Source organism: Kogia breviceps, chromosome 1 (genome assembly GCF_026419965.1).
Source record: "Kogia breviceps isolate mKogBre1 chromosome 1, mKogBre1 haplotype 1, whole genome shotgun sequence".
NCBI lineage: Eukaryota > Metazoa > Chordata > Mammalia > Artiodactyla > Physeteridae > Kogia > Kogia breviceps.
This window is the reverse complement of record NC_081310.1, coordinates 17840654-17868199: the sequence shown is the minus strand read 5'-3', so window position 1 is coordinate 17868199 and position 27546 is coordinate 17840654. Positions and strand designations below refer to the sequence as shown.

Here is a 27546-nt window from a genome sequence, read left to right as displayed (position 1 = left end):
TTCATATCTGGAAGTCAGTGTCCTCGATTTCTGTAAGTCCCCACTCATGTGATATCTCTTGCTTAATTTCCCTTTAAACTGTTTTATAGCTTTATAGCAGCCCGTAAAAGGTGATTTCCAAATATGACAGGTGCTGAAAGGCTGAAGGGGGGGAGAGTTATCCAGGAACTGTAAGCACTACATCTGTAGCTGCTCCCCTGAGAGCTCAGCCTTCCCAGGAAAGGGAGAGGGACAGAGGAGAGCAGAGCGCCATGGGGCGATACTCGGGGAGAAGCTTCCGTTTAATCTTCACGTGTGTCGTGAGCACCCTCCTTTTCGTGATGGAGCTGGTGACCTCCCACATAGCCAACTCCCTCTCGTTGGCCTCCGATGCTTTTGCCGTCCTTTCCCACTTGGTCTCCGTGATCATTGGTCTTTTTGGCGTAAGGGCCAGCAGCATAAAACAGCACCGGAAGAGCACGTTTGGCTCTCTCCGGGCAGATGTCGTGGGAGCATTTGGCAACTCCATTTTTGCCGTGGCCCTGGTGTTCAGCATCCTGGTTGAAGCTGTCAAAAGGTGCACTGGTCCCCCGAGGACAGAGGCTCCGTTACCGGTCCTCAGTGCTGGAGCCGTAGGGCTGCTCTTCAGTCTTCTTAACTATGTCATCTTCTTGGACTGCTGTTACTGCGCGGCTCCAGGGCCCCAGGGGGACGCTGAAACAGGTAAACGGCTCCTCAGATGTTGTAGTTTGGTCAGAGTCCTGGCAGGTGCTATCTTAGGGGGCCCCTGGGGGTGCTATGGGGAGAGGCCCCATTCATTTGATCGCCCTCTCGTCCCCCGGACTTTACTAAAGGTCTTTCTCCAAAGGGTCGCTTTCCGTCCAAAGTTCCTTATGAGCTGGGTGGCAGCTGGCCACATGGGGGTCTTTTTTAGTCACAGGGAATGAGAAAATATGCAGACAGGCAGACAGGGGGAAAGGCACTAAAGTGTGGCCAGAGAGGGAGCGCTTTGAAAGTGGAGGTGCCCATTGAATGCAGTCTGCTTTAATTAGTGACTCATTTTTTGTTTACCCAGACGTGACACGACTATGTTTGAATTTAAAAATAATATTTTAATGTCCCCTAAAACTATGTTCAAAAAATACTGGGGTACATAACCAGCTCACATGGAGCAAAGGAGCAAACAATTGGTTAGGCAGATCAACTCTTAGGAATATATTCAAGGAATGTGATGTAAAAGGGAGAGAAAAGATAAAGAAGATGATCTAGTAAACTTAGCTCTTTTTTCTGAATGGAAATATTTGTATTTATTTATTGTAGACATCTGTCCTGTTTGAGAAAAAGGAAAGCTTATTTACATGTGAATCTTTAGGAGGGACTTAGGAGTGGGTACAAAACTCATTGGGTCATCCTTCAAAAGATTGAGTTAAATCTTGGAAGAGAACAATAAATCGAAAAAATATATTCCAAAAGATAAATTATTAGATGGAACCAGGCTTCTTCAGTGCCACAAAAGGAATTTTAAAAATATATGTTAAAAGCTTCTTGCAGAAGAGCAATTCCCAGTGCTTTTTAAGGAGTTGTACAGCATGAACAGACCAGGTCCAAATCATGGTTCTCCTACAGGGCAGCTGTCAAATTACTTCACCTGGCTCTTTACCCACCTGTAATATGGAGTCAATAAGGACTTAATGGGAATCTAAGTGTTTAGCACTTAATAGGCACTTGGTATAGACTAATTATTGTTTTTTAAAGAAACCACAATGCAAGGCTTTGAATTATGTGATCACCCGGTATCACTGAATTCTAATTGCTCATCTGGATTTTAAGAAATTTAACGATTTTTCTTATTTGATGCTGAAAAGTTTTCTCTTACTAGTCAGGGCATCATATAACTCAGCCCAGGGACCTCAGAGTAAGAGTTTGCATCTTTTATTGTATTCCTCCTGTCTTTCCTGCCATTGTAAACTTTCTCAGCTGGGAGCAGTCCTTTATTCTATCTTGGTCTAAGTTTTCCTACTGGTAGAATGTATAGTATGAGAATCCCTACAGTATGTGTTAAGTATAAAAGGGAACAGACAAGAAACTAGAGTCTGTATCTTTATTTGATTTAATGAATCAATTAGGACCTCATCTTTTGTAAAAGACAATAATTAGTTAACTTGAGGTTTTATGCCTGTTTACATTAGTCATCATGCAAAAATTACTCCTTGGGGTTCCAGATCATAAAATTCACATATTTGATACAAGAAAAAAATATTTGCTGCTAAATATAAGTTTAAGGCAAGGAAGCTGATCAAACCCATGGTTAGTATTGATAATGGTAGTGTCACCGTTACTAAACTTGTGTTTTTAGTTCTAATTTTGTCTTTACTCTAGACATATGATATTTACCTGCATATAGCAAAAGCAATTTAGGCAAAGAGTTTGACTCTTTGACCAATGCAAAATTTGGTAGACAGCCATAGTTCTTTTATTTTATAAATTGAATTATTATTAGGTAGATCTTAGTTCAGGCTTTGTTTGGGAAGCAGTGCTTTCCAATGTTTATGTCCATGCTCAGATAACAAGAGTCTTAAAGGCAAATATTTCACCCTGACCATATGGGTTTCTACTGTCTTAATTCCAGATTATCTATCTTCTCTTGAAGTGTTTGATGCTGTATAGTATTCTACTTTAAATAATTATAATGATAGGTACTATATACACATATAGATAATGCTTTAAGATTTATGTTCTATGTTTAAATTATTATTTTAGGTACTATACACACATATAGCTAATGCTTTAAGGTCCATGTTCTTATGTTAAAATTATTATTTTGGTAGCTTTTGTCTTGCTGAATTCTTCTATTAGAAATGTTAGACTATTTAAGCCTTCCAAGTGATTTTAGGATAGCTGCTTAGCTTCTTAGCATTTATGTCTCGAGTTATGTATTTATCGCTTTCACTAAAATAAACATTTTTATATCCTACCCATCACCTAAATAAGCTTAAAGGGTAAATATTTGGCTTAGATACATCTGAGTTATTGACATTAACCCAGCTGTCTCCTAGTGTAAGAAAAAATGTGATTAATCCATACATATTGATTTAAACCAGGAGGTGTAAAATATGAAGAAAAAATGATTCTTGATTTCAAAAGATTCAACCCAAATTTAGGATAAAGATTTTCTATATATCTAAATTTTAGCTCGAAGCATTTTGAAGTACCTAAAAACTAAAGAACTGTGGTACCTCCTGATTTAGTGAGCAGAATCAAATAATCCATCACCTTTTTTGGTGGGATCTGTGTGGCCAAAGAGAATTTTTTACCTAGCAAGCCTTTAGTCTCTCCCAGTTCTATGGGTCTTTTACATGTTTTGCTTTGTCTGGTGTAGGAATTGACACGAGTTATATTTTATGTCTGAGATCACAGAAGAGTAAGAAATAAGACCACCGATTTATTTTAAATATTAGCAAAACAGACTGTATACACTGTAAAGACTTTAAACCTCTCTGGGACTTATGGAGTGAGATACGTTGAAGAATCAGACAGAGGGAGGCAGAAATTTAAAAAATCACCTGGGAGAAAAGAATGTCTGGAAGATTTAGTTGAGACAGGGAGTCTGGAAGCCATAGATCAGCAGCTAGCCAGTGGGTGTCCATCTCTGACAGGAAAAGGCGATGGTGGAGCAGATTTGGCTAAAGTAAAAAGCAAAATGAAAAAAGTAAAAATGGCAAGCACGAAAGAAAAAAGCAAACAAAATAGGTTTAAAGTCCAAAATTTGGGTGGCTATATGTGTGAGTGTATTCGGGGGAAGAGAGTTATAAATGTGTTTGGGGAAGAGGAAGAGGGGTGAAAACAACATGTCGATTCAGATCCTAGGAAATACGGGGCACCCGCTACCTTCTTTCTCTAGATTTAGGGATGAAACTTGCTTTGTTTGCTTTTTTACTACTCCTTGTTTACTTTATTAGATTTACCTTGACTTTCACATTATCTTTTATGTTTGCATTTTCTTTTTGATTATTTTTCAGGCTTGAGTTTTCTTTAAAATTTAATGGACAGAACTCTCTTTGCCCTTGACTTGCATTTGAACAAATACTGTGCGGTACATTGGCTTTTATTTTAAACCAAAGGTAATTTCGTGCAGCTCTGTCCTGGATAGGCTTGCCCTGTACAACAATTTAGATCTAAAATATCTGTTTGTATTTTAAAAGTTTTTTTTTTTTAACAAAATACCTTTCCTGTGTATTTATTTACATTAATTTGGTTTGGTTTCCAAACTGTCTTCTTTCCCTCTCTCTCCCTGTCTTTCTCTTTGTCTCTCTCTCACCACCGTTCTGGCATTACATTTCCCCAGCCAACCTGCTAGAGGGAGTTCCAGCCCAGTAATCAGCAAAGTCCGCTACTGGGGAGGCTTTTAACAGGCTTCTGATTAGCTGCTCTCACAAGCTTCTCGTTGACTCAGGGCTATAGCCTAATGGGAACATTTTACACGGACAGTCCTGCAGACACTGAAAGTAACTCGCAGTGCTATAGCCTAATGGGAACATTTTACACGGACAGTCCTGTAGACACTGAAAGTAACTCGCTTTCCTTTTAGAGCAAATTTTATCCAGAGACAAGCAAAGTAGGCAGGGCTCCGAGGGTTTAGGAGAGGCAAGAAGGTGTGTGTGTGTGTGTGGTGGGGGGGCGGGGGGAGGAGGAATTGGAAATTCCTCACATTTTGGAAATTCTCACAATATTTCAAATTTTTTCATTATTATATTTGTTTTTGTGATCTGTGATCAGTGATCTTCATGTTACTACTATGACTCGCTGAAGGCTCAGGTGATGGTTATCATTTTTGGCAAGAAAGTATTTTTAATCAAGTTACGTACATTGCATTTTTAGACATAATGCTATTATTGTACACTTAACAGACCACAGTATAGTGTAAACATAGCTTTTAAATACACTGGGAAGCCAAAAATTCTGTGTCACTCACTTTATTGTGATATTCGCTTCATCGGCCTTCATTGGGGTCATCTGGGACCAAACCCACAATATCTCTGAAGTCTTATTTTATGGGGCTGTTGTGAGAATGAAATGAGATAATAACTATAAAGTACTCAGCACAGGGGCTAGGCAGAGAGTCAGAGCTCAATAACCAAAAGCTCCCACTCCTGGGCAGATATCTGGAGAAAACCATAATTCAAAAAGATACATGTACCCCAGTGTGCGTTGCAGCACTATTTACAATAGCCAAGACATGGAAGCAACCTAAATGTCCATCCACAGAGGAATGGATAGAGAAGATGTGGTACATATATACAATGGAATATTACTCAGCCATAAAGAAGAACGAAATAATGCCATTTGCAGCAACATGGATGGACCTAGAGATTGGCATACTGAGTGAAGTAAGTCAGACAGAGAAAGACAAACATCATATGATATTGCTTATATGTGGAATTAAAAAAATGGTACAAATGAACTTTACAAAATGGAAATAGAGTTACAGATGTAGAAAACAAACTTACAGTTATCAGGGGGTTGGGGGGGAGGGATAAACTGGGAGATTGGGATTGACATATACACACTACTATATATAAAATAGATAACTAATAAGGACCTACTGTATAGCACAGGGAACTCCACTTAATACTCTTTAATGGCCTATATGGGAAAAGAATCTAAAAAGAAAAAGAGTGGATATATGTATAACTGATTCACTTGCTATATGCTTGAAACTAACACAACATTGTAAATCAACTACACTCCAATAAAAATTTAAATAAAAAGAAGCTACCGAAACCTCATAATTCACAGTAACTATAAGATGCAGTCTAAATTTTGGGCAATTAATTTAGATTATATATGTATAACCTGTACACATATAGATGTGTATGTATACATACACACAAACTATATATATGTATATTTACACACAACTATATATATATGTACACAGAGCAATATGTATGTATATACATATACACACAGCTATATATATCAGAACATCTTCCTTAAGTGCTTTTGGTTGACACCCTTAGTCTTTAGACTTTCTTGAAGTCAGGACTAGGTCCTGGGCAGGGCACTACGCTTCCTCAGCTGCTGGCTTTCTAGTTCCACTGACTGCCCTCCCGGGGCAAAGACATAATTCGTCTTATACGCCTTTGGTTAGGAGAATGACTGGGCAACAGACACAAGTGATATATTTCTGCTGCTCTCAGGTTTTTCTTGCAGTTGTGAATGACAGAGAAATGCAGCCAGCGGGGACTGTGTTGGCGCTGTCAAGTGATCTCCAAAAGGCCTTTCTCTCTTATTTTGACTGCTTGGCTTTCTGTCATAGGTTACATGTCTCAGGGGTTTCATAGTCTGCAGTACTTAGGCATAGCTTCTTCTTGTATTAGAGTGTGTCATCTGTGGCTCAATAGTAATTTTGTTACACATGCTGTATTACTAATATTAATACTAATACTAATACTATCATGTGGCCCTCTGGACCACTTTGTTCTTCCCTTCTCTTACCCACTCTTCTTCAAACCACACCTTCTTTTTCTTCCTACTTTTTTTTTTTTTAAATAAGCAGTTAACATTTATTGAGTGCTTACTATTATAATCTGTTACAATAGTACTGTTATAATCACCTTACACCTATTAACCCCTTCAATCCTCACAACCTTATGAGAGGGCCCTCTTATTATCCTCATTTTACAGTCATGAAAACAGGCCCAGACAGTTAAGGAACTTGTGCAAGACCATTCAGCCTCAAAACTTTCATCAGCCTATATCTCTTTACTGATTTTTAGTTTTTGATCATTGTAATACTAATTTTTGAAGAAGACATTATTTATTGATTTATTTTTGAAATAACAGTGGTGGTTCTTTTTAATTTTATTTTTTAATTTTATTTTTGGCCGTGCCATGGGGCATGCGGGATCTTAGATCCCTGACCAGTGATCGAACCCGTGTCCCCTGCATTGGTAGCATGGAGTCTTAACCACTGGACCTCCTGGGACGTCCCTAGAGAAGACTTTATTTTTATTTATTTATTTATTTATTTAAAATAAATGTATTTATTTTTGGCTGCATTGGGTCCTCATTGCTGTGCGTGGGCTTTCTCCAGTTGTGGCGAGCAGGGGGCTACTCTTTGTTGCGGTGTGTGGGCTTCTCATTGCAGTGGCTTTTCTTGTTGCGGAGCACGGGCTCTTGGCACGCGGGCTTCAGTAGCTGTGGCTCGCGGGCTCTAGAGCGCTGGCTCAGTAGTTGTGGCTCACGGGCTTAGTTGCTCCGCGGCATGTGGGATCTTCCCGGACCAGGGCTCAAACCTGTGTCCCCTGCATTGGCAGGCGGATTCTCAACCACTGCACCACCACGGAAGCCCGAGAAGACTTTAAATGATCAATTTCCTCAAGTTCTCAGTGTAGGGATATTTTCCTGGAGGTGGGAAGGGGATGCATTACAGGTTCCCAGAATTTTGAGGCTCATCTAATATAAAGTGGAACCCTCAGATACAAGAAGTTTTTGCATGCTTGTTAAGGAACCTCGGAGACCATTAAAAGACAAGATCATGCTTTACAAGGCTAAGGCAATGAATGCGACTAGAATTAGAATGTTCCCTGAATGGATTCTGTGGCTCTTTTGGAGTGAAGCATTTTTATTCATCTCCAAGCCAAAAGCAGATGTGTTTTTTTAGGAATGGTTAAAGTTCAGGGGTTGGGAATGGGGGAGGCAGAAGAGAGATCATCAGACTTCACCCTCAGATCTTTTTCGGAATGAGACAAGAGTATAAAACCAAAACAAACCAATAAAGAAACCTGCAAGGTTCCCCCACCCCGCTCCCTGAACTGACCAAGAGCAAACACCCATCTTCAAGGACCCCGATCCTTGGATTTTCCCCGAGTCCTGGAGACAGTCCTTTTCTGGGTAACGTTTACTTGGAACACAGCCTGTTGTCAACAGAAAGGCTCTATTTGGAATAAGCCTTCACGTAGGTCAGTCACTGAACTCTATCAGGTCATGCTGGGAGGGACCCATGGGGGTGAGGAGAATATTCTCTCCAATGGAGAACGGAGACAAGTACACAGAGGAGGCCAGCCTTGTCTTCTTTGGTGGCCAAGGGACCTGCACCTATGACAGAGAAACTGCATTTCTGAGAGCTGGGAGGGAGTGCCAGGCTCCAAGTGAGCAATCAGCTCAAACTTCGCAAAATGCAAGGCAGGAAGCACCCGGAAGGGCAGGGTGGGACGGGTCGGTGCTTCCCGGCTTATTAGGGAATCTGTAGTGGATCGGTGTCAGGGCACGTACGCGAAGGTGTTCACGTCCACCACTGCGAACACACCCCGCAGCAGTCAAGGTCCTTATCACTAAAAGCCAACAGTCACGGCACGGGTGACCGGAGGAACTGGAGAAAAGGGGTCTTCGGGTGAACACCACGTGTGTTTAGGGGGTGTCTGTGACGAGTGCCATCCAGGCACGCCCCCTCTTTTCGGCAGCTCCCCTCTCTGCCCACTTACGTCCTTAGAAGGACAGACACTGGCCCGTGGCCACGTGCCAAGGGAGGCCGAGCAGCAAGGGAGGGGCAGGGATCGGGGAGGCGGCGAAAGGTCCCCTTAGATACGGCCGCCCGGCCCTTCCTTTAGACTCTGGACGTGCGGGGACAGGGGCCGCTCTGCCTCCGCCTCCGCCTTATAAGAAGGCCGGGCGCCGGCGGGCAGGGCGGCCCGGGAGGCGGGGACCAGGCCTCGGCAGAGTCAAGGGCGCCGCGCCCCACCTGTGGCGGCGGGACGACCGGCGGCGCGGGGATGGGCCGCTACTCGGGCAAGACGTGCCGGCTGCTTTTCATGCTGGTGCTCACCGTCGCCTTCTTCGTGGCCGAGCTGGTGTCGGGCTACCTGGGCAACTCCATCGCGCTGCTGTCCGACTCCTTCAACATGCTGTCGGACCTGATCTCGCTGTGCGTGGGGCTGAGCGCCGGCTACATCGCCCGGCGCCCGCGCGGGAGCCTGAGCGCCACCTACGGCTACGCCCGCGCCGAGGTGGTGGGCGCGCTCGGCAACGCCGTCTTCCTTACCGCGCTCTGCTTCACCATCTTCGTGGAGGCCGTGCTGCGCCTGGCCCGGCCCGAGCGCATCGATGACCCCGAGCTGGTGCTCATCGTGGGCGCCCTGGGGCTGGCCGTCAACGTGGTAGGGCTGCTCATCTTCCGGGACTGCGCCGCCTGGTTCGCCTGCTGCGGCGGCCGCCGCCGCCAACAGCAGCGGCATCAGCAGCCGGCGGCCGGGGGCGGCCCTCGCGGCGTCTTCCCGGCTCCCCAAGGCGCCGAGGGCCGCTGGCACGCCGCCGCCCTGCCAGCCCCCGGCCGCGACTCGGCCGTGACCCTCCGTGTGGCCTCGGTGGACAGGAAGGACGAGAAGGGGGCGACCGTGTTCGCCAACGTAGCAGGTGCCTTTCGGTTGCATCTTCCGGACCGCGTTGCCCTTCCCTCCCCCGCGCGCCCGGTCCCTTCCTCCTCTCCCCACGCCCTCTTTTTACCTGTCTGCTTTAAAAACAAAAAAACCCCAAACAACAAAACAACAACAACAAAAACCCCACAACTATTTCCTCTGCCGGCCGGCTTTAAGTCTGTGACGCTAACTGAACGTATTCCCTCGATTTCTTTTCTTTTTCCTCCTGGGTCCTCGGGCCCCCTTTGCTTCTTTTCCCCTCCCCCTATTCTCTTTGTATAGGAGTATTGATTCTCTCGGAAATCAGTTATTACGATTGGGCAACAGATAGCGCTCCCCACCCCTCCCTCCTCCATTGGATACTATCTGCACTGTTTTTCTCCCTCCCATCCTTCCATCCCCCTGGGAGTTATGGGTTTGGAGTTGGGGGTGGATTCCCACTACCTCTTTTTTTGTTTGTTTGTTTGAACTTGGATGAAAGTGTGAAGGAAGTCCAAAGGTGAATCACAAGGCTGATTTAAAGGCCAAAATGTGCCAGTCTGGGCTGTGTGTTTGGAGAGGTCGGGGGGCTGATGAGGTAGTGGGCTTTGAAATGTGCCACTCTGGGCTGTGTGTTTGGAGAGGTGGGGGGGCTGATGAGGTAGTGGGCTTTGAAAATAACGAAACGTTTTTTTGAGTCCATTGGTTCTTTTTGTTTGTAGAACTTATACACAACACAAGGTTTCTTCTTTGAATGCAGGTGATTCCCTGACTACGCAGAATGAACCAGAAGAGACTATGAAAAAGGAGAAGAAGTCCGAAGCCCTGAATATCAGAGGTAGGATTGACTTGGGGTCAAGCTGAAATCCTTTTCAGTGTTACGCACGGACTGGGCTGGACTCTTCATTTCTGTTTGCCTTTTCATAGGTGTGTTAGAAAGTAGGCTGGTTACATGCAGACTATTACCTAGGTCTCTTGCCTAATCACGGCATCGATTCTGGGGGCGACAGCGTTGCTAATGATTTATCCTTGCTCCACTTAGACCCATGCGCCTGCTGCCTGCTCCAGAGTCTCACAGATCCCTGGCATGCTACCGCTTGATTTTGCCTGCCCGTGGATATTGCTAACATAAAATGCAGCCTGTTTGAATTGGATATCATTTTGATAAAGGTTGGAAAAGAGTAGGTGGGATCTATCCAAGGTTATGCCCCAAGTGACCTTGCAGACTGACCCTCATTGCCTCACTTATTTTGGTCAGAAAACTACTCCTGAGATGATCTGTTGGTTCAGTTGAGTCTCCACCTCAAGGTCCAAAGAGGGGGGTTCTGGGGAGACAGAGGAAGGCACATCACTTGCATCCCTCCTACCATGCGCTCAAGGTCATGAACCCAGGGCAAAGTTTAGCCCTGGGAGTTCAAAAGCGGGTTTCTCACCAGACACGAACATGGTACACTACATCTCCCCTTTCCAACTTCTTGGGCACAGATTTTGCTTCAGAGTGATTCAAGAGAGCCCAATTCCTAATCTGATGGAGAATTTCAACAAAAGTTATGCAGCCCTTTACCTGCAGGTGGTTTGAGGAAGCCTGAAGTGGGGCTTAGAGGTCAATAATACAAAGAAAAACAAATAATGCAGGAAACGCCTTCATTTCTGAGAGTCTCCCATCTGTTTTACAAAGTGATACCCAGAATGAATCTGGAGGGAAAATCAGAAAAGAACAGCAGTAGCACATGAGCTCCTAAACATTTCTAAATGAATTAGTTGAAAACATTTAACTGCAACAGGGGAATTCCTAAAAAACATGGTGGTGAATCTTTTTGGAAAGAGGATCTGTGATAAAAACTCATAATTCTTTAGTTTATCCTTTTTTTGTAGTTTCAGTTTAAATATAAATAATATATATATTATTAATATATATTACATATATAATATATATTAATGACATATATATCCTATATATATATTTAATGGGTTTTTAAGATGGAGTTCACCATCATAGCACTTTGCCTTTTCAAAGCACATTCTGTTTTTTATTCTTTCTTTAATTGAGGTATTATTGGCATATAACACTAGTTTCAGGTGTACAACATAATGATTCGATCTTTGTATGTATTGTGAAATGATGACCACAGTATAATTATAAATACATGAATAGCAGTGTGTGGTTAACATCCATCATTATGCACAGTCACAATTTCTTTTTCTCATAATGAGAACTTTTAAGATCTACTCTCTTGGCAACTTTCAAATATATGGTACAGTATTATTATTTTTTTCTTATTTCATTTATTATTATTTTTAAATACACATTTATTGGAGTATAATTGCTTCACAACACTGTGTTAGTTTCTGTTGTACGACACAGTGGATCAGCCATATGCATACACATGTTCCCATATCTCCTTCCTCCTGCGTCTCCCTCCCACCCTCCCTACCCCACCCCTGTAGGTGGTCACAAAGCACCAGCTGATCTCGCTGTGCTACGAGGCTGCTTCCCACTATCTGTTTTACGTTTGGTAGTGTGTATATGTCCATGCCACTCTCTCACTTGGTCCCAGCTTCCCCCTCCACACCCGGTGTCCTCAAGTCGACGCTCTATGTCTATGTTTTTATTCCTTTCCTGCCACTAGGTTCATCAGTATAGTTACCCTGAGGTCCATGGCATCTCCATGACTTATTTATCTTATAACTGGAAGTTTGTACCTTTTGACTCCATTCACCCATTTTGCCCGCCCCTCCGCCACCTCTCATCAACCACAAATCTGTTCTCTGTATCTGTGAGCTTGTTGGTTTTTTTTTTTTAAGATGCCAGATACAAGTGAGCTTCTTGATTTTGTTGCTCAAGGAGATGCTTGTCCAGGTGCAAGCACTGCAGCAAAGGGTCCCAGGTCCCAGGTCCCAGCCTGTCTCACCACCACTTAAGACACACGTATCGTGGGGTGAGGAGGGCTTAGGCAGGCGGATCCGGTTTGAGTTCTGTCTCTGCCTTCCACTAGCTATGTGACCTTGTTCCCTCTTGGACCTTCAGTTTCCTTATCTACATAAGGGAGATAATGGCAGTGCTGACATCACTGTGTTGTTGTGAGAGATACATGGCTGATGGGAACAGCACAGAGGATTCGCTTAATGAATTGCCTTCCCATCAGTTCTGTGCACTTGCTTCTCAGTGGGTTTTCAGACGTGGTTTCACGTCCTCTTTTTTCTTTTTAATTTCTACATTTTATTTTTACTATAAGTTATATATGCGTAAGTGACTCAAATTTCAGCTAGATGTAGAAATAACAAAATAAAACATCTTTTGACTAGCATGATAATGAGACATTATCCCTGAAAGTCTTTGAGATGGCCGCCTGCAACACAAATGTATTCAAGATAGCTGAGTCACTAACAAGTTGAGCTACAGATTAGGTCATATTAATTTCCAAGCGTTCTACTGACTCTGTTATTCTACGGTCCTGACAGTCAATAGCAAAAAGCAAATCATGGCAGTATTTCAACAGTTTATCCTGACACACACACACACACACACACACAGGCTATGTTTTCGTTAGATTTTTATACACATTTTTTTCTAGTATCACGTCCTCTTCAGAACTAGCCTCTTTGAGAAGTGAGGCAGACGTTATTCTTATTCCCATTTCACCAGTGAGAATCTTGCTGCTCAGAGAGGTTGACTTTCACAAGATCCATGACTCACAGAGACCATCGGGTCTGTGACTCTACATGTAGCGCACGTGTCTCCCACGTTGCCTGACAAGCACATCCTCTTCTGCAGCCTCCTTTGAGTTCTCTGCTTGGAACGCCTTTTCTCTGAGTCTCTCTGCCCGGGACTATTGCCCTTTGAAGGCTGTCTCCTCTTCAGAGTCTTGCTCATCTCTCGAGAAGCTTTCCTTGAGATTTCTCATCACAGGGAATAACGCTCCCTCTGGAAGTTACTGACGCACTGATCCAGAATCCTGCCAGTGGACTGAGGTCCCCAGAAGATCATGACCATCTTTGCACGGGAGGCCAGAAAACACACAGAAATATCTCAGGAACGTAGGGAAATGAAGCTGTAAGCAGTTTTTCAGACGGAAGGTCACGATAGTTTGGGTTGTAAAATCAATTTAGGAGAGTATGATCAACATTTTGAAAACTAACTAGAATTGAATGAAATAGAATAGAAAATAGTAATAAATCCCATGTAAGGATGGGTTTTGTTTTTTCAAGAAACATTTGTTTCAGTGTGTATTTGTGCCTGGGCTAGGATGCAAAATAAGATTCTTACTGTGGATTATGTGAAAAATAAGTTTGAACACTCTTTTATATAACTCTTATAAGGAGCTCTAAGGTTCCATCTACAAGCCAGAAATCTGTTATCTGCGTAATTTTTAGATATTTTTAAGTGAAATATTTCTCTTATTACAGAAAGTGTTTAACACATTATCTTGGCTATTTGATATGCAAAAAAAATAAAGAATGATTCACATGAAAAAAAAATATATATATATATAACTCTTAGGGTCCATTAGTGAGATTTCTCAGAAGGAGAACCTGAAACTGGAATTTAGGACTTAGATGGGACAGGATGCACAACGATTCTCTAGTCATACTATGGAGATTTCTATTCCCACACAAACACTTTCTAGCTGTGTGCTCTTGGTTAAGTTACTAAGCTACTCTGTGCCTCAGTTTCCTCATTTGTAGAGTGGAGAGAGTAACCACTTTAGAGAGTCCTTAAGAGGACTTAATGTGTAAATACATGCAACGTACTTACAACAATGTCTGGTGCATATATGTTAGCTAGCATTACAGTTACCATAATTAAGTAAAAGGCAGAAGGTACTCTATGTCGTGGGAGTTATGACTGACCAACCAGAAAACTTTTTTATTGAGTGCCTAGATTGTATGCCTCCAGTGCTAAAATACAAACAAAGGAAATGCAGGGTACCACCCTCACCTTCATGTTACTTATAGTCTAATGGAGGAAACGAGGCTCACATCTATGAAAAAGAGAATAACATGGTCTCAGGCCGTGAAAATGATGTCGAGTGCATATAGGAAATGTTTGGTCTTCATGTTTTTGTGGTAGTATTTTGTACTATCCTGGAGAAGGTTAAAGCTTTGATCTTCAGTTCCTCCTGGAGAAACAAGCTGTAGAGACCAACTCTTGGGAACATTCTGAGTTTCTCTTTTTGGCTGAGGACAGGGACTGGGGAGTAAGAAGCTCCCATAGGGGTGGGGTGGGAAGAAGCGGGCCCAGAATTTAAAAATGGGACTACTTCATGTATTTATTGAATCGGGACCCTATTACCATAAGTAAACACTCAGCCAGAAGGAGATGTGGGGATTCTTTTTATTCTTGTATTTTTTTGGTGGCGGGGGGAGGTTGCCACAAACTACATTTAGTGTGTTTACAAAATGCCATTCGACCTATGATGCTACTCAGGGTCTTAGAAGTGCTGCCAGCAGGAAGGAGCCTCTTCTAAGTGGAACTATTCGGTTGCAGCCATGAGTGAGTTGGTAGTATTTTGGATTATTAATTCTACTGGGTGGATCTGGGATACATGGAGGGTCAATCCATATACTTTCTTCTAGAGCAGCACCTTGAAAACTTTTATGCCCATTTCAGTCACCTGGGGGATCTTATTAAAATGCAGAATCGATTCAATAGATCGGAGGTGGGGCCTGAGATTCTGCCTTTCTCAGAAGCTTCTAGGTGATGTTGGTGCTTCTGGTCTGCAAACCATACTTTGGAAAGAAAGATCCTGATGTTGCTTTCTGTAAAGAAAAACAACTTTGTGTTTATAATCCTAACAACTCTCCACTCCATTCACTAGATCCCAGTTCAGTCTATGTCCAGCACACAATTGGACACTTAGATCTTCTTTAGAATTACACGCTTTCTGTATCATAACTGAAAACTTTCGAAGCGGTTCCCTTAAGTAAAGGCATCCACAATTTTTGTTATTATCTGTAGAGTTTAAATGTTATTTTATTGTTTCAAAGGGCTCTTTATTTAGTGGGAAGGTTGCTGGACACTGTGGAGGACCTCTTAAACCAAAGGCAGTTTAAGTGCCCACAGGCTAAGTGAGAAGTAGGTAAATGCATTTAGGGAAGGGGGAAATGGATCAAGGTAGAGGAAAGACAAATAATAAATAAATAAATGTAAATATTATATTTATCTGTAACAAACCATAATGGAAAAGAATATGACAAAGAATATGTGTACCTGAATCACTGTGCTGTACACCAGAAACTAACACAACGTTGTGAATCAACTAGACTTCCATTAGGAAAAAAAAGTTTGGGAATTCCCTGGTGGTCCAGTGGATAAGACTCTGTGGTTTTACTGCCGTGGTCCTGAGTTCAATCCCTGGTTGGGGAACTAAGATCCCACAAACCATGTCGCATGGCACCCCCCTCCAAAAAAAAAGAAATGTTTGAAACAATTTAAATCACAGACACCTGTCTGAAAGGAAAAGACACCATTTGCATAGCGTCTGTTTCCGGCTTGGTGCCCTCTGTTGGGTGGTAGGTAGCAGCAATGTGGCACCTTGAACTGTCACAGTCCATCTTCCCACAGGTGTCTGCAGCTCAGACAGAATCTTCCTAGGCTGTTCCAGGTTCTCTGGGTCCTGGGATGGTGGCCTGAGGTTTTGTTTTCTGTGCAGCAGTGGCCATTGATTTTTGCTTTCAAATCCAGCCTGCTGTTCCAACTGAACAGAGGACAAATAGCAACAGGTATTCATAGACTTGGGAAGCCAAGTCAGTGAGTGTCACGTGGGCTTTATTGGTCTTTCTTTCTTCCCCGCAGGGGTACTTTTACATGTGATGGGAGATGCCCTGGGGTCGGTGGTTGTGGTGATTACGGCCATCATATTCTATGTGTTTCCCCTGAAACATGGGGACCCATGTAACTGGCAGTGCTACATTGACCCCAGCCTGACTGTCATCATGGTCATCATTATTTTGTCATCTGCCTTCCCACTCATCAAGGAGACTGCTGCCATTCTGCTGCAGATGGTCCCCAAAGGCGTCAACATGGAAGAGCTGAGTAAGTTATGCAATTCTTATCTCGAACCACTGCCCAGTGAATGTTGTTCAGGCCAAAGGGCCAGCATTATTTCAGAGCAGTGTTTGATTTCTGTATCCTGAAATACTTTAAATCACAAAGCAATGGAGACATACTCGCACGTTTTGTAGATGACTGCTGCTACTAAGATGACTCACAGCTCCAAGAACCAAAGGTCCTTTTTAGCCCATCATTCTCTGACTCTACTGCAGATTTTTAAGAATGTGTTGCTTGGGCAATACCTATTCCTGGGCTGTTTATTTACTTTCATGTCAGAGATTTATTCTAACTCAGATAAGCTCACTCTGCCCAGGACTTGATTTTTATTCCTGCTATTCTGAAAACATGAGTCATTCCTTCCTATTCTAGATCCTGCTTCTTAGTTAACTGATTTTTGTGGGCACACAAGTCACCGTGTGTCCTATAACACAGTAAAATGGACCATATTTAAATTCACTCATTCAGTAGTGGAATCTGTTTCTTTGCTTTGCTCAAATAGAAGGTCAAACTCTCACTTGAGTTTATGTGCATCTGAGGATATAACATTTTTATAGACTTTATAGAATGTCTGAATGGGAACTCTCCAGATGTTGGTGAGAAACTGAATGTGCAACTTTAGTTCTAGTGTTTCTAAATGGAGATGAAGTTTTTATAGGAAAAATTTTTTTTTCATGAATATTTGCTATTATTCTATCTATCATTACTTCATCAGTAGCCAGTAAACATGAACTATAGCCCAGGCCCACTATGCAGCTGAAAGTTGGAAGACCTTATTTCATGACAAATAGCTGAAATTAGATTTGATGGGTCTTAATATACGGAACAGCCATGGCTAGCCTTTCCCCCTATAGGCATGATTTACAGTGTGACTGTCCTGCATGCTACTCTTTGCCCAGTGCTGCAGGCAGAGGATGACGGAGGTAAAAGAGGCTCCGAGGAGCAGATATACAGCATCATTTTCCTTCCAGGGGCTTGTTTGCCAATGGAAAAAAACAAAATAAGCATATACAAAGCAACTTGTGATATATATTGGCTTATATTGCCTTTTAACAAAATTATATATATATATATTGAAAAGCGGATATTTAAAAAATTAGATTGTAATAACGATAGCAACACTTTTATGATACTTATTACATGCTAGGTAATATTGTCCAAGTGCTTTACTTATATTAACTCATTTTAATCCTTAAAATAAACTTATGAGATACTGTCATTATCATTCCTAATTTACAGAGAAGGAAACCGAGGCACAGAGGGACTGGGTAAATTTTATAATGTCATGCAGGTAGTAAATGATTAACTGGGATTCAAACTCTAGCTGGCTACAGGTTGTTCATAATCACTGTTCAATGCCATGTTTCTATATACATACTAATTTTAGAAAATATGGAAAATATAGAAGAGCCTAAATAAGAAAATAGAAATCTCTCATAATCATACCACCCAGAAATTACCACTCTTAATATTTTTGTGTCAGTCATTCAAGAAAACAAGACTTAATCTATCTAAAAAAATCATTTTTTTGTGTATATATATAATATACACTGATGTTTCATTTTTTAAAAAAAGGAAAGATAAGCAAAATAAGAACACAGAGAAATATGCAGCAGATGAAGGAGCAAAGTGAAAACCCACCAGACCAAACAAATGAAGAGGAAATAGGCAGTCTACCTGAAAAAGAATTCAGAGTAAAGATAGTAAAGATATCCAAAATCTTGGAAATAGAATGAAAAAATACAAGAAACATTTAACAAGGACCTAGAATAAATAAAGAGCAAATAAACAATGATGAACAACACAATAAATGAAATTAAAAATTCTCCAGAAGGAATCAATAGCAGAATAACTGAGGCATAAGAATGGATAAGTGATATGCAAGATAAAATAGTGGAAATAACTAGCATAGAGCAGAATAAAGAAAAAAGAATGAAAAGAATTGAGGACAGTCTCAGAGACCTCTGGGACAACATTAAATGCACCAACATTTGAACTATAGGGGTCCCAGAAGAAGAAGAGAAAAACAAAGGGACTGAGAAAATATTTGAAGAGATTATAGTTGAAAAATTCCCTAATATGGGAAAGGAAATATTCAGTCAAATCCAGTAAGTGCAGAGAGTTCCATACAGGATAAATCCAAGGAGAAACACACCAAGACACATATCAATCAAACTATCAAAAATTAAATACAAAGAAAAAATATTAAAAGCAGCAAGGGAGAAGCAACAAATAACATAAAAGGGAATCCCCATAAGGTTAACAGCTGATTTTTCAGCAGAAACTCTGCAAGCCAGAAGGGAGTGGCAGGACATATTTAAAGTGATGAAAGGGAAAAACTTGCAACTAAGATTACTCTACCCAGCAAGGATCTCATTCAGATTCAACAGAGCAATTAAAAGCTTTATAGACAAGCAAAAGCTAAGAGAATTCAACACCACCAAACCAGCTTTACAACAAATGCTAAAGGAACTTCTCTAGGCAGGAAACCCCGGAGAATGAAAACACCTACAATAACAAAGCCAAAACAATTAAATAAATGGTAATAGGAACACACATATCGATAACTACCTTAAATGTAAATGGATTAAATGCTCCAACCAAAAGACATACACTGGCTGATGGATACAAAAACAAGACCCATATATATACTGTCTACAAGAGACCCACTTCAGACCAAGGGACACATACAGACTGAAAGTGTGGGGATGGAAAAAGATATTCCATGCAAATGGAAATCAAAAGAAAGCTGGAGTAACAGTTCTCATATCAGACAAAATAGACTTTAAAATAAAGACTATTACAAGAGACAAAGAAGGATACTACATAATGATCAAGGGCTCAATCCAAGAAGAAGATATAACAATTGTGAATATTTATGCACCCAACATAGGAGTACTTCAATACATAAGGCAAATGCTAACAGCCATAAAAGGGGAAATTGACAGTAACACAATCAGAGTAGAGGACTTTAACACTCTACTTTCACAAATGGACAGATCATCCAAAATGAAAATAAATAAGGAAACACAAGCTTTAAATGACACATTAAACAAGATGGACTTAATTGATATTTATAGGACATTCCATCCATAAACAACAGAATACACTTTCTTCTAAAGTGCTCATTGAACATTCTCCAGGATAGATCATATCTTGGGTTACAAATCAAACCTTGGTAAACTTAAAAAAAAGGAAATCGTATCAAGTATCTTTTCTGACCACAACGCTATGAGACTAGATATCAATAACAGGAAAAAAAACTGTAAAAAAATACAAACACATGGAGGCTAAATAATACACTACTAAATAACCAAGAGATCACTGAAGAAATCAAAGAGAAAATCAACAAATACCTAGAAACAAATGAGAATGAAAACACGATGACCCAAAACCTATGGGATGCAGCAAAAGCAGTTCTAAGAGGGAAGTTTGTAGCAATACAATCCTAACTCAAGAAACAAGAAAAATCTCAAACAAACAACCTAACCTTACACCTAAAGCAATTAGAGAAAGAAGAAAAAAATAACTCCAAAGTTAGCAGAAGGAAAGAAATCATAAATATCCAATCAGAAATAAATGAAAAAGAAATGAAGAAAACAATAGCAAAGATCAATAAAACTAAATAATAAACCTTTTTCAGGTTCTTTGAGAAGATAAACAAAACTGATAAACCATTAGCCAGACTCATCAAGAAAAAAAGGGAGAAGACTCAAATCAACAATTAGAAATGAAAAAGGAGAAGTAACAACTGACACTGCAGGAATACAAAGGATCATGAGAGATTACTACAAGCAACTCTATGCCAATAGAATGGACAACCTGGAAGAAATGGACACGTTCTTAGAAAAGCACAACCTTCCGAGACTGAACCAGGAAGAAATAGAAAATATGAACAGACCAATCACAAGCACTGAAATTGAAACTGTGATTAAAAATCTTCCAACAAACAAAAGCCCAGGACCAGATGGCTTCACAGGGTAATTCTATCAAACATTTAGAGAAGAGCTAACACCTATCCTTCTCAAACTCTTCCAAAAGATAGCACAGGGAGGAACACTCCCAAACTCATTTTATAAGGCCTTCATCACCCTGATGCCAAAACCAGACAAAGATGTCACAAAGAAAGAAAACTACAGGCCAATATCACTGATGAACATAGATGCAAAAATCCTCAACAAAATATTAGCAAACAGAATCCAACAGCACATTAAAAGGATCATATACCATGATCAAGTGGGGTTTATCCCAGGAATGCAAGGATTCTTCCATATATGCAAATCAATCAATGTGATACACCATATTAACATACTGAAGGAGAAAAACCATGTGATCATCTCAGTAGGTGCAGCAAAAGCTTTCGACAAAATTCAACACCCATTTATGTTAAAAACCCTGCAGAAAGTAGACATAGAGGGAACTTACCTCAACCTAATAAAGACCATATATGACAAACCCACAGCCAGCATCGTTCTCAATGGTGAAAAACTCAAACCATTTCCACTAAGATCAAGAACAAGACAAGGTTACCCACTCTCACCACTCTTATTCAACATAGTTTTGGAAGTCTAGCCACAGCAATCAGAGAAGAAAAAGAAATAAAAGGAATCCAAATCGGAAAAGAAGAAGTAAAGCTGTCACTCTTTGCAGATGACATGATACTATACATAGCGAATCCTAAGGATGCTACCAAAAAACTACTAGAGCTAATCAATGAATTTGGTACAGTATCAGGATACAAAATTAATGCACAGAAATCTCTGGCATTCTTATACACTAATGATGAAAAATCTGAGAGTGAAATTAAGAAAACACTCCCATTTACCACTGCAACAAAAAGAATAAAATACCTAGGAATAAACCCACCTAAGGAGACAAAAGACCTGTATGCAGAAAACTATAAGACACTGATGAAAGAAATTAAAGATGATACAAATAGATGGAGAAATATACCATGTTCTTGGATTGGAAGAATCAACATTGTGAAAATGACTCTACTACCCGAAGCAATCTACAGATTCAATGCAATCCCTACCAAACTACCACTGGCATTTTTTACAGAACTACAACAAAAAAATTCACAATTTGTATGGAAACACAAAAGACCCCAAATAGCCAAAGCAATATTGAGAACGAAAAATGGAGCTGGAGGAATCAGGCTCCCTGACTTCAGACTATACTACAAGGCCACAGTAATCAAGACAGTATGATACTGGCACAAAAACAGAAATATAGATCAATAGAACAGGATAGAAAGCCCAGAGATAAACCCACACACATATGGTCACCTTATCTTTGATAAAGGAGGGAAGGATATACAGTGGAGAAAAGACAGCCTCTTCAATAAGTGGTGCTGGAAAAACTGGACAGCTACATGTTAAAGAATGAAATTAGAATACTCCCTAACACCATACACAAAAATACATTCAAAATGGATTAAAGACCTAAATGTAAGACCAGACTCTATAAAACTCTTAGAGGAAAACATAGGCATAACACTCTGTGGCATAAATCACAGCAAGATCCTTTTTGACCCACTTCCTAGAGAAATGGAAATAAAAACAAAAATAAACAAATGGGACCTAATGAAACTTAAAAACTTTTGCACAGCAAAGGAAACCATAAACGAGATGTAAAGACAACCCTCAGATGGGAGAAAATCTTTGCAAATGAAGCAACTGACAAAGGATTAATCTCCAAAATATATAAGCAACTTCAGCAGCTCAATATCCAAAAAACAAACAACCCAATCCAACAACAGGCCAAAGACCTAAATAGACATTTCTCCAAAGAAGATATACACATTGCCAACAAACACATGAAAGCATGCTCAACATCACTAATCATTAGAGAAATGCAAATCAAAACTACAACGAGGTATCACCTCACACCGGTCAGAATGGTCATCATCAAAAAAACTACAAACAATAAACGCTGGAGAGGTGTGGAGAGAAGGGGACCCTCTTGCACTGTCGGTGGGAATGTAAACTGATACAGGTGCTATGGAGAACAGTATGGAGGTTCCTTAAAAAACTACAAATAGAACTACCATACGACCCTGCAATCCCACTAGTGGTCATATACGCTGAGAGAACCATAATTCAAAAAGAGTCATGTACCATAATATTCATTGCAGCACTATTTACAATAGCCAGGACATGGAAGCAATCTAAGTGTCCATGAACAGATGAATAGATAAAGAAGATGTGGCACATATATACAATGGAATATTACTCACCCATAAAAGGAAACAAAATTGAGTTATTTGTAGTGAGGTGGATGGACCTAGAGATTGTCATACAAAGTGAAGTAAGTCAGAAAGAGTAAAACAAATACCATATGCTAACACATATATATGGAATCTAAAAAAAAAAGGTTTCTCAAGAACCTAGGGGCAGGACAGGAATAAAGATGTAGACGTAGAGAATGGACTTGAGGACATGGGCAGGGGGAAGGGTAAGCTGGAATGAAGTGAGAGAGTGGCATGGACTTATTATATACACTACCAAATATAAAATAGGGAGCTAGTGGGAAGCAGCCACGTAGCACGGGAAGATCAGCTCGGTGCTTTGTGACCACCTAGAGGGGTGGGATAGGGAGGGTGTGAGGGAGGCTCAAGAGGGAGGGGATATGGGGATATATATATATGTATAGCTGATTTCCTTTGTTATACAGCAGAAACTAACACAACAATGTAAAGCAATTATACTCCAGTAAAGATGTTAAAAAAAAATAGGAAACAATATCATACCACATATACATTCTAGTTATTTGCTTTTTCACTTAAAAATACATTATATTCACTTTCTCATATCCTTAATATGTAACTCACTTTTTCACAGCTGTATCATATTCTATCACATAATTGATTTAAGGATTTCCATTTTTTTTCATTAACACAAAAAGCATTGTCCAAACCATTCTTGTACATAAATATTTGGTTATTTCTTTCAGTTAAATTCCTAGTATTAGAATTGCTGGTTAAGGTTTTTATTTTTTTATTTTTTTGTGGTACGCAGGCCTCTCACTGTTGTGGCCTCTCCCGTTGCGGAGTGCAGGCTCCGGACGCGCAGGCTCAGCGGCCATGGCTCACGGGCCCAGCCACTCCGCGGCATGTGGGATCTTCCCGGACCAGGCCATGAACCCGCGTCCCCTGCATCGGCAGGCGGACTCTCAACCACTGCGCCACCAGGGAAGCCCTGGTTAAGGTTTTTGATCCACATTGCCAAATCCCCTTTAAAAAAGGCATCCTACTTTATATTCCCACGCCAGTCCATCAGAGCGTCGAAGGCCTTGTAAACTCAACCCCCCTGGGCATTTTGAGGGGGGGGGATTGTTATGAAACTTATTTTCTTGAATTGCGTTTTATGGGCTAACAGTGTATGGTAGAGGAATTCAGAGAGGAAGAAGAAGATTATGGGAAACTGTATGGGAAGATGTAGCCCTATACGGTACAGCTCTTTTGCTTCCTGTTATTCTTAGTAACTACATCATTCTGGTGAGAATGCTTAAGGGAACCTTATCCTCCCGTGGTGGTTCCATGTTTCAAATGGAGCCCTCACCTTGGCTATCGTTTTCTCTCCCCTATTTTAGTGAGTAAGCTCTCTGCCGTGCCCGGAATTAGCAGTGTCCATGAAGTTCACATCTGGGAACTTATAAGTGGGAAGATCATTGCCACTTTGCACATCAAGTATCAGCAAGACGGGGGAGATCAGGATGCCAGTATAAAAATTCGAGAAATCTTCCACAACATGGGAATCCACAATGTGACCATCCAGTTTGAGAAGGTGGACCTGAAGGGGCCCCTGGAGGAGAAGGACTTGCAGTTGCTCTGCAGCTCACCCTGCATCTCCAAGGGCTGCGCCAAGCAGCTGTGCTGTCCCCCCGGGGCGCTGCCTCTGGCCCACGTCAATGGCTGTGCCGAGCGCAATGGCTGTCCCCCACTGGACTTGTCCCAGAATGATGGCCTTGGGAGGCGACAAACAGCAGAAGTGGCGCTTGAAGTATCTTTGGAAGGTTGTCTGAGTGACCACGGACAAGCTCTTAGCAAATCTCAGGAGGACTCACGTTATGTCAACAGCACACATTTTTAGTTTGGTGTCCACATCAGTAAGCTGTATAGGCGAGGCACTTTGGAACCACTAGCTGGGCTTGTGGGAAGAGATCTGTGGGTCATAGACTCTGATCGCACTTACAGTGTGCGCACGCTCTGGGTTCACTGGGGGGTTGGCCGTTTGGGATGTTAGTTGAACTTGTCTGTTAATTTTTATGTGACCGAGAACCCTTTTCCATTATCCTGGGTGTTTCATGCTGCTCTTCAACAGTTTTGTTTGAACATTTATTTTCCGAAGCAAATGCACTAGTATACATATCAGGGGCATTGAAGGCTGGGACTCAATAATTGTGGACACAGGATTCAAAGTAGTTTTTGTTTGAAATTGCTTAGAACTGCTAGCTGACTCTCAGGTGAGCTCATAGCCAAGCACATCAAAAAAACCCCTTAAGAACCATAATAGCTCTATTCTTTTCTATTCCACTGGGAGATCATAAAACAGGAAAGTTAGGTAGTCCTATAACTGCCGAAATTTTTTTCTTTGACTAATTTTTGAATAAACGTAAAACAAATACCTAGTAAGGTAGAAAATATTCTCAGAACATTAGAGGACGTCAAGTTTATTGGGGGTGGGGAAAGGCAGGAAGAAAATGCATTTTGATGATTTCTTCATTTTGAGAGGTGGAGAGAAAAAGACTTTCTGCTGTGAACTGAACTACAGCTATAGGATGTTTCAAATGTCCAAATACATAAGATGCTTTTTTTTTCCCACTTGGAAGTGTGGGAATATTTCTACTTCTTTAAGTATGACACAGTACTTATATACTGTCTTTTAGAGTCAGTCTATTTAGGACTGTTTTCTTTTATTGCTTATTAATGATTTACTTATTTGCCCACGTTTCCCTTCAGTCTTCTTTTATATGATCACATTGATCTATGTAGCATTTACCAGGAGAAAATGAGTATTCTCGGGATAGGAGAATATACGGCATTGAGTGTGCATTCTTGCCCAGAAAATAAGCTAGATTGACTTTCCTTTAATTAGACATATTTTAAAGTATTTACTATAGTTGCCAACTAGTAGTTTGATGGAAAAGTGTATGTCCAAGGGAGAAATGAGAATTAATTAAATTGCTGCCTTTAATGTGGTTCAAGGAGCTTACATTTTTCTTTTATGTCTCTTGACCCATATTATCAAGTTCAAATACATCTATTAGAATCTGATTTTCATTCCATGTACTGGAGAAACACCTGGCATGAATTTAACAAACTGTTTAGGCAGAAATATTTTCACCAGAACAGTCTCAAAATAAATATAAGAAAACGAGAGGTGCCTCGCTAAAGAACTAGAATCATTTTTGATGGGTTGCAAAATTGACTGAAAAAGATCATCCCTCGGGCTCTAAGCATTGAGTCTGCACAGTTTAGAATCTTCACAGTTCTCATCAGAAATGCTGGATTGGGAACAGAAGAAGCACCCACATTTTCCAGCACAAACACCATTTAAAAAACTGTCTTAGGGCTTCCCTGGTGGCGCAGTGGTTGAGAATCCGCCTGCCGATGCAGGGGATACGGGTTCGTGCCCCGGTCCGGGAAGATCCCACATGCCGCGGAGCGGCTGGGCCCGTGAGCCATGGCCACTGAGCCTGTGCGTCCGGAGCCTGCGCTCCGCAACGGGAGAGGCCACAACAGTGAGAGGCCTGCGTGCCACAAAAAAAAAAAAAAAAAAAAAAAAAAAACCTGTCTTAGTTTTAAATTCTAAGGCTGAAATAAAGAAGCAACTGTGATCAGTAGAATAGGAAAATTTTTATTCCTTGAAAATTTCTTATCCGAGTTTAAATTGGCCATGAATTAGGTAAATAGAAAAATGCCTAAATAGGTTTTTATCCCTAGGAGTTTATTATGCATATATACTTAATAGTATGATATAGTATGTACAATAGTGTATATATACTTAATAGCTAAAACGGGGGTAGATATAAGGCAACGTTTTTACTTTTAATATCAAAAGCATGGAATGTACTCACACAAAACAGTGGATTCTCTGTGAAACTCACCACAGTAAAATGTGGACCAAATTCTCTTGTATAAATGTTGGTTGAGATGCACTGACTGGAGCCAAAGAAGAAATGTCTCTCACTTCCAGAGTTGATTTCATATCATTCGGCTTTTATTAAAAGGGAAAAATTATAATTTTATAGTTTTTGTGCAGCTGGGTAAAGGAATGCATATTAGTTTACATCCAAATAATGTTCTTTAATTAATCTCTAAAGTATTTTTCTGGAAAGCAATAGGCTCTTAATTCCAACATAATTAAATCTAACCTTAGAAAATTATCTCGATGGACATTTATGAACATACCAAATTATGGAGTGCGGTCAGTGTGAAATAGGACCTTTTGAAGACAGTTGGGCTCGCTGTGTTTAATAATGCCCAAACAAGCTAATTAAGTGCAATATTTTTCTGTCGGGTTAGGTGCTTGCATTAGCCACTCAGGCACCGTGATGCCTGCTGTATGGTGTTTTTACTTGGGTTTTACTCTCCCTTTAGTTGTCCTGAATTTTAATTCTCCCAAGGAAACACAAAATTGTTCTTTTTTCCTTTGAATGAGCCCTGCAAAGTGGCAGTGGTGCCTAAACAACACTGTTTTTTTTTTTTTTTCTGAGATTATAAAAATACTGCTACTCAGTTTCACATTCCTGTGTGCTTAGGTTAGTTCCAGAAAATTCTCTCTTATTTTTTTAGGAACTGAAAATAATTTTTTAAGAGTCTAGGGAATCCTCTGGGTGTCAGATCAGGACCAGCCATCAGGTGTTCTAACCGGGGGACGAGGGATAGCCTCCTATTTCTATGGAAAGAGTCCTTTCTGCATTATTTCAGCACCAGCTATAGGAAAAACTAAGTCTGCTTTTATTTTCCAACTTTCAACTCTGTTTGTGAAAATAGAGGTTACGTTATTTTTCATGATATTTGTCTGGTATGAATGCCTGTGGGGCTACCAGGTTCCACTTATTGACAGAAAAAAATATTATCCCTTTAATTTTTTGATCAATAAAATAGGGAGACAT

The 27546-nt window shown here is 40.8% G+C and overlaps 1 protein-coding gene across 4 annotated transcripts; it reads left to right on the top strand.

The window, feature by feature from the left end:
* The first annotated feature begins 251 nt into the window (after window positions 1–251).
* SLC30A10 (solute carrier family 30 member 10) lies at window positions 252–25985 on the top strand. 4 transcript variants are annotated; one of them, XM_059039836.2, is made up of 4 exons: window positions 252–702; window positions 10135–10212; window positions 16171–16410; window positions 24019–25250. In XM_059039836.2, exons 1-4 carry the CDS (start codon window positions 252–254, stop codon window positions 24516–24518), a joined length of 1269 nt encoding a protein of 422 aa, XP_058895819.1. In that variant the 3' UTR covers window positions 24519–25250. The 4 variants fall into 4 exon arrangements, with proteins under 4 accessions (XP_058895819.1, XP_058895814.1, XP_066883884.1 ...); XM_059039831.2 differs by lacking the exon at window positions 252–702 and adding an exon at window positions 7019–9393 and having other exon boundaries at window positions 24019–25985; XM_067027786.1 differs by lacking the exon at window positions 252–702 and adding an exon at window positions 9103–9393 and having other exon boundaries at window positions 10097–10212.
* Window positions 25986–27546: the final 1561 nt, after the last annotated feature.